The sequence below is a fragment of the Coenobita brevimanus genome, chromosome 27 (genome assembly GCF_032717465.1).
Source record: "Coenobita brevimanus isolate Jiangsu-jjx chromosome 27, ASM3271746v2, whole genome shotgun sequence".
Lineage (NCBI taxonomy): Eukaryota > Metazoa > Arthropoda > Malacostraca > Decapoda > Coenobitidae > Coenobita > Coenobita brevimanus.
The window spans coordinates 3940707-3948872 of record NC_136980.1 but is presented as its reverse complement, the minus strand read 5'-3'; the positions used below and the strand labels follow the sequence as shown (position 1 = coordinate 3948872).

The 8166-nt window shown below is 42.0% G+C and overlaps 1 protein-coding gene across 1 annotated transcript; it reads right to left on the bottom strand.

Moving 5' to 3' along the window:
- Positions 1-4139: 4139 nt before the first annotated feature.
- On the bottom strand, positions 4140-7874 carry LOC145394404 (2-oxoglutarate and iron-dependent oxygenase domain-containing protein 2-like). The gene is made up of 7 exons (XM_080268277.1): positions 7736-7874; positions 7336-7383; positions 6840-6950; positions 6269-6490; positions 5935-6120; positions 5212-5387; positions 4140-4681 (listed from the first exon to the last, which is right to left on the bottom strand). The coding sequence occupies exons 1-7, from the start codon at positions 7859-7861 to the stop codon at positions 4531-4533; spliced, it is 1020 nt and encodes a 339-aa protein (XP_080124403.1). The 5' UTR covers positions 7862-7874; the 3' UTR covers positions 4140-4530.
- Positions 7875-8166: the final 292 nt, after the last annotated feature.

Here is an 8166-nt window from a genome sequence, read left to right as displayed (position 1 = left end):
TTCCGTTTTTAGGGGAAAGTGTGGCTGTACAGAGACATAAAGGTGTAGAATTTATACATTGTATCAAAGTCTCAGAGCTCCGTATCAGCCACCTTAACATCGCTCTGTCTGATAACATTCTCTTATCACTAAGCTAGTACTCCTTACTTGGTCTTGTGTCAGCATTACCCAACAACCAAGAATATACTTAAAATACAACTACTAAAACAACCCCAAACTTCAAAAGCCTTGCCAACACATCTGGTAACACAGCTTTCATTGGGGGTATGATTTAAATACGTGAAAACGCACATGGGTATGATTATCATCACTTTTTGAACTGAAATTCCTAACCTCCTACGTCACCTAGTCTCGCCCCAGCCCCCAGCCTTAATTCAACACGCTTCCTGCTCTTATCTGTTATCCGGTTTACAGTTGACCAAGAAATACAATATCAAGCGTCAAGTCTCACCCAGCTCTTACGCATCGGCGGAATTTGAAATGACGCATATGTTCAGTTTGGGGGATCTTAACTCCTTCAATCAGTGGACGTATCGCCTAGTAGTGATGGAGTTACTGAAGGCCGTGTCTAACACTTCTAGTTAAAGTAATTTCTCCTGAACTAAATCATATCGTTTGGAGATTGCAAGAATATAGTAAAAAAAAAAAAAAAAAAGTGGCTGCATAACACAAGTTCTGGAGGTGATGGTCAAGTGGCAAGGGAATAGACTTGATGGTAAGATATGAGTTCAAGCACAAGGAGGGGGGAAGGATAGTTTGAGGACATGAGTTTCGTTAACAGCCTGAAATGATCTTCTGCAAGACGCGCTGACACATTATAGAAACATATCCGCTAATGGGATAGCCATGGCATGTTTCAGAGTAGTTTCTCTTCTGGAAGTAGGCTACCTTTGAGCATTTTTCAGATGCCCTAAAAGGAATAAAAAGGCCACCGGGGTACTGATCCGATGCTTTATGTAGAGGAACCATGTCAGGTAGCTAAACAAGAGTAAGGAAGTCCCATACATCATGGAGACAGAGAAGGGTTTCACTATTTCAGAACTTTGCAACCAGAAGATTGGTTTATGTTCTGCAACTTTGCCTATGCAAGATGCATAACTACATAGGCAGTCCAGAGCTGAAGCAGCCCTTTCATGGCATACTGAATGTAGAACACAGGACTGGTATTCAGTCTTCAAATGACGTGTTACAACCTGTCCTTTGGCATATGACCAAGACGGTTGATGGCATGAAGGTGGCATTCGTTGAGCATCCCAAGAAAAGGCTCGTCCTGTTGGTAATGGGTCATCTTTAAGGCTAGAAGGTGCACGCAAGTAAGCCCCTAAGGGATGGGTTGACGTCCTCTAAGACACCACCCTGGGAGCTCTGGCCAAAAGAGCACCCAGTCCTGGAGTTGCACTGAGCAGAGAGACATAAGATGTGAATCTGAGCAGTGTCTAATGTGGGATATGGTGACACAGTAATCCCCTGACAGATACTCACATCTACCATGATATCATCTCAAAAGTCTAGGCCAGGAGACCTTGTTTCTAAGGAGATGCTAAAATTGCAACATGCAGGATGTGATGCCAGGGAACCAAGACTGGCACCCTGCAGAGTATATTGCAGGGGGGATCCAGGGGGACCAACCCACAACAGAAAGCAGTGTCCCAGAAGGACATCAGAGGAGGCAGGCAGATGTCTCAGAATGGCCGCCCAGTCTTTCCACAGTCTACAGCACAGCGCTGATTAGATAAAAGAAAAAAGTGATAGCAAGTAATAGCATAAAGCAAAAGCCCTTCTCTCAAAAGACCCTGAATATACTAAGAAGTAAAGACTGCTAAACAGCACCCAGGAACACACACACACACACACACACACACACACACACACACACACACACACACACACACACACACACACACACACACACACACACACACACACACACACACACACACACACAGGGAGAGAGAGAGAGAGAGAGAGAGAGAGAGTCGGGGCAAAAACAGAAATATTTAACTCACCCTTAACAAACTAAGCAGGGAAAGAATGGAAATGGTAAACAGTTATGGCCCCTACTGTTATAGCTAGTTTGTCCAGCTGAATGTGGCAAAGATATCTGTCCTTTTGTAGCATATTTTGTATAGCCCAGTGGCAGAGTCAGTCAGTATTACAGCTCTGCATCATTTCCATAGCATTTCTTCATGACATACCTTATTCTTGTGTTAGCTAATCTCTTGTGGTGGGGGCACTCACCATCCACTCACTCAGTGTAGTGCTACTCTCGGTTGACTGCCCTTTCCTCTCTTCATTCCTTCTTTTCGGCCTTCCTCTTCTGTCTTTCTTTCTTTCATTCTTTCCTTTTCTTTCTGTCTATGGGTGACTCTACAGTGAGTGACAAGCCAAATGGTTTCCTGTACACCAGGAAACCACTTATTTTGCCAGGTGGTAACCATGTAACCAGACTGTGGTGCCTGGTGGTTCAGTGAGCAATTAAGGCACTCCAATCAGGATGACCCTGTGCAGGTTTATATCCAAGGGATGGCTGGGGTTTATTGCTCACGTAATGCCTCTCAGATGAGTGAGGCTGATCACTCCCATTTTAAATGTCAGGACCAGCTTGCCTAGCTCCAGGCTCCTGCACTTCTTATGGGACAACGCTGGATTAGGTGATGGATAGATGGATGAATCTCTTGTTAAGCTCAGGATTCAAGATGGACCACTAACAGTTTTTGCCATGTTAAAGTGGACAGTGTATAGTGTTGCATATGGGTGGAAGAGGGAAGACATGGGGAAGTGAAGGCAATGGAAAAAGGGAAAAGTGTTTCCCCTGAAAAACTAAGTAGGAGTGAAGCAGGATTACTGCAGTCAACTGTACATCCTATTTTTTGTGTGGACAGTTTACTAAGCCAGGTCGTAAAGTGTTATCAGTGGTGCCTGACTCACACATGCCCTTATCACCTTCTGATTAACATAGGAGGAATGTCAAACAAGTTTTTTCACAGCCTGCTTTATTGATTTAACATGGCTATAAAACTTATTCACTTTGGATAAGGTATATAAAAACTGCATACAAAATATCTCTGACAAGGATACTAATCATTTCATTATATATTTTCACTACAGCTTAGAGATTATTCAGAGTAATATTCTTCATCATAACCCTGACTCATCTCCCCACTTATGGATGGGATGAGGGGAACGAAGGGTATATCTAAGCAAAATACATAAGTATATATAAATACAGTAATACTGTATATATGTAGTAAAATGAAGTATTTCTATCTTCAAAGTAAGCATATCATAGTACATAAACTTTCTTCTGACTATTTCTTACTTATGGTATATGCAACAACATACAGTATATACAGTATTAAACAAGAAGCAACCTCTCTCTTGTCTCTCTTTTAAGACGAGGGGGATGGTGGTCAAGTAGTTAAAGAAGTGATCTGCTATTCAAAAAGATGCACATACTTTAAGAGGCTGGGGCAGGGAATAGTTTGTGAATTTAATCATTGTTCAAGCAGACTTTACTAATCTTTAACATCTGTCTCCATGTCATAAAGATACCCCGACTGATACATCACACCAATCTTGAATGAGACCGCCCAAGCATGTACTTAGTAGGGTAAATACTAACAACTAATCTGACATCACTCCCTTCAAGGAGTAGGGGCCAAAGGCTAGGTTACAATATTCCAGTAAATTTATGGGTACTGTAGATGACCAGTCTCTTTTTGGTGGGCATTACATGATCAAAAAACCTCTAGTCACCACTTAAGAATCAAGCTTATGCAAGGCTGTCATTCCAACTGGAAACAAGTGAAGACATGTGGAGAAAAAATAAAGGGGGCTGGGAGCACATAACTCTCATGTGTTTAAGAATTATTTCCCTTTATGGAACAGTTCTCTGACATACTGTACAAAAGGATTTCACAGATGGGCTATCATTCTGTGTACTAATGTAATGCATTAACCCTGCTGCTGTCATACAATTATTAGATGTCTGGAGGTCTAGTGAGCTAAGGTGCTCCAAATGGATGTTACCCATAAGGGTCTAATTCTGAAGAATGGTTGGGTTTTACTGATTACATATTGTTGCCCTGGGAAATGTAACAGGTCTGTCTCTCCTTCAGTATCCAGACCAAGAGGTCTAGCCCCAGGCTCATACAAGTGGTGGCAACTGTCCAGTCACTTGATGCAGTACTGCATATTTCTTCTTAGGTGACTATACACTGAGTGGTATGCCTAAGGAATTCCTTTAATGGGGGAAACCATTCAAAGTGCTGTGTCATAACCATGTAACCAAATAATGGTGTGATGTGGAGTCTACTATGGTACCCACGTAAACTGAGTGGAGAAATGCAATTGAGGCATCCATCCATGAACCAAACCTCCACACTCTTCCCCACACCTCGTTGTGGCAAGGCGCTGTCCATGACAAGGGAACATTGGTTCATTGCATGGGACAGCCCCGAAGAGGTGATTGCTTGCCTACAGTTGATAGGTCTGCTCTGCCAGACCTGGGTTACTCTACTACTGCTACTACTACAAGGCTGTGCAGACATCAGCAAAGGTCATGGTAAAGCCATCCCCTTTGCCGGTCCCCCTGACTGGCTCCAGTGTGGGCACCTCATTACACATGGGGCACAGTGCATTCCTCACAGCAGACGACCGCATCCAGATGATCAAGTTATACCTGAAAAAAGGATGACACTGTTGTTAACATTTAGTGACCACTGACCAAACTAGCATGTATAGGTTTATTCATTTGATGGCAACTCTCATGTATTAGCCTACAATCTTATGCCATGTCTTCACTCACACAGGGCTCACCTCATGCCTTCTTCAGTCTCCCTTTGGACATTTTTCCCTCCATATTCATACTTGTGACCCTCCTTAACCAATCCCCTTCCTCCCTCCTCTTAACATGTTCAAACCATCTTGGCTTACCAGGCTGCATCACTTCTCTGATATTTATTTATAGTACACTAAGCTAAAAAGGGTTTAAGATCTTCATAAGTCTGGAACAAACACTCAATACAGTTTATGTCTCTGTTTGTATACCTGACCTAACCCTCTCAGAAATGGGAAATGGTTTATGCGGTTGGTTGCTGCAGTGTAGCAGCCAAAAGCTCAGTTGGTGAGAGTGGCTCAGACATCAAGAAATGCATGATGTATGACAAACATGGACTTATTATACAGTGTGTATCTACCTGTATGACTTACCTGATCCCCTCTGATATGGGTAATGCACCATGTAGCTGCTGGCCACGGTGTAGTAGCCCGTAGCCCAGCTGGTGAGAGTAGCCTAGCCGCTGGGAAGAAGGCTCCTCCTGTCTCATGGGCCCAAAGTACAACTCACCATCAAAGTAGTCATCATTCAAGGCCACGTTTAGAGTTATCTGATGGAAAAAGTTACAGGTAGTCCTCATTACAAGTAGCCTTTTATAGGCATCTTTTTTTCTCTTAAGTCCTCAATGAATGACACAAAATTTTCCCATTAGTGTTCTACTCTTACCTGTTGACTAATATGCTAGTTTTCCTACACTGCAGTAACAAGTGGATGTAAAAAGTTGTGATATTTTAGAATTCATCCCTCACAAGGGCTGCCTGTAGTCTCGCTAGGCTACTTGGATTATACACTCTCTGAAGAGTATGGATGGAGTATTTTCATTCAATATTTGTATTAAAACACACCATTTAGAGGAATTTGTATTTGTACGTGTAAACAGTCTGTTCATCTACAATTAAATTTACAAGACTACTTTAGACAAGCTTTGCGGGTTCCTGCAGCCTACAGGAGGGCTTGCAAGACTGGCTTTTACACAGTGATAAAGACAAATGAAATAAAGATTCTGACTGTGTTCAGTAAGAAGAAAAAATGTTAAAGTACGGTAATATCATCATCATCATCACTGCCACCACCATCACCATTATCACCCAGCCCACCTCTGCATTGTCGTAGTGATAGCTGAGATCGACATCGCCACCCTCCCTGTAGGTAACTATGAATGCCTTGTGAGAGTTGAGTTGCCCTCCACCCCAGTCTGGGTACAGAAGCCGAGCCAGTGGCTGCAGGTACTCTGTCCGAAGGCATGTCACAAAGTCATCAAACCCCAGTTCATCCAGCTTGATCTGTATATAAAAATGCAGTACATATAAATCCTCAGTACATGACTCATATTTTATGGTCTTTTTGCTATTAAATTCACAGTAATTTTGTAAGTGTATACATACATCTTATACCGCTTCATGGTACAAGTAGACAATTATACATACACACCCCATACTGGTTCATGGTATTGGGACGGCCCTTAGGTAATGGGGACTGCTCATAATTTGCCAGCTCCTCCACCAGGGTGCGACAGAACTCTGAGGTGAAGACAGGGAATGAGTAGATGCGCTCCCTGTGGCTCTGCATATAACCCATAATCCCTTCTGCTGTCTGATCAGCTTCACCTGCCACCTTCACTAGTTCCAGGAATCTCTTGTCCAGGAATGATGGCTGCCAAGAATAATTTACAGTATAGTATGATATCATCACAAAAATATGTGGGATGAAGCCCTCCAGGATGGATAACTGAGCAGGAAAATGGCTCAAGAACTGCCACAAGATGAAAAGTCCTACAGTACACATGCTATCATGGTCAATGGTTTCCCCTTTTATGCACTTTTTTGCAATTAAGTCCTCCATGAATTAAGTTTCTTTACCTTATATGGCAGTCTTTTAATTTCCTACAGTTTACAGCAGAAGTTGTATTCAAGAAAAAAAAATGTGATATTTCAGAAAGCATCCATGACTGATAATGAGTCCTGCTTATACCTGTATCTCTCAACCTGGTGTTCTTTTGTACCTGTAGTGTGTAGATATGAGGGTGGAGGGGTTGGTATTCTCGGGCCACCATAGCACATCTCTCCAAAGTCTCCTGCTCAAGATTGTGCCGACGTTTCACCTCTGCCTCCACCTGCCAGAGTGATGTTGATTCTGTATGAAGACTATGTTTCTGTGGTTTGAATGTGAAAGATTTATACCATTCCATCCAGCTATACATCACAATAATCATGGTAATCCTTTATTGCCCCACAGGCTAAGAAGTGTAAAGGCTAGGCTACTTGGTTCAGATGTTTAAGGTACCGTAGCTAAGAGTGGCTAGTCATTTAAAAGGACAGTATATAAAAGAGCATACATAGACCAACACCAGCTTTAAACGTCCACCATGTTTTGGGTCTGCACCCGAGACTCAGGGCACATGCAACATGGTATGAGTACACTATTGATCCACCAATCACAACTCCCATCAATAATTAGAGAAAAAAAAATATTGGGGTGCAAGTGTCAAGAAAGCATACCTGAGGGATGAGTTCCTCCGGTTTGGAGCAGCCTCGAGATGTCAGCACCTGAGGGCAATAAATGGTTTAATCCTGTCACTGTTGCTACTGGTAGTGTACCTGAGTAGTTTTGTTTGGCTACCACCTGATTTTCTGTGGGAATAATGTGCATACTATTTTTCACACCAACTAAAAACTGATGACAGTGCAAGGATTTTTCAGTTACGTAAGATGGAAAAAAGGAAAGTATATCAGCACATGCTACCAGAACTGTGCACTAAATAATCAAGAAATGTTTGTTTGGCTGATATACTGAAGAGCTTTCTGTAGAAATACACATAACCTTTGACTAACTAATGATACATCAGGAGTGGCAGGGCTAACATCGCCTGCTATATAATAAGACACCCAACCAACATACCTCTGAGTAGTCCGTTAGAAACTGCGTCTTACTGATATACTTGACATGGAGATTATATTCCCTGAGAAAGATATTATGCGTGAAGAAACATCTGCAGACACAGAACCTACTGGCGACATTAAACATTTTGCACACACACACACACACACACACACACACACAAAATTTGTTTACAACGCTTAAATTTATGTGAAAGCAGTGCCCAATAATAGAAAACGGAGTATGGTACACTACGGTAAATTTTCTTTCCTATATCTTGAAAATCGGAAAACACAATATATCCGCTTTACTGAGATTAGGAAACGCTCTACCTTGATGATTACTTTATGCATTAATAACGTCTGTTTTTTTGTACTCTACAAAATTTCTCAATTTTAGACCACAGACCATTGCGTTATACGGTATATTAGTATTTACTAATACTGTACCTT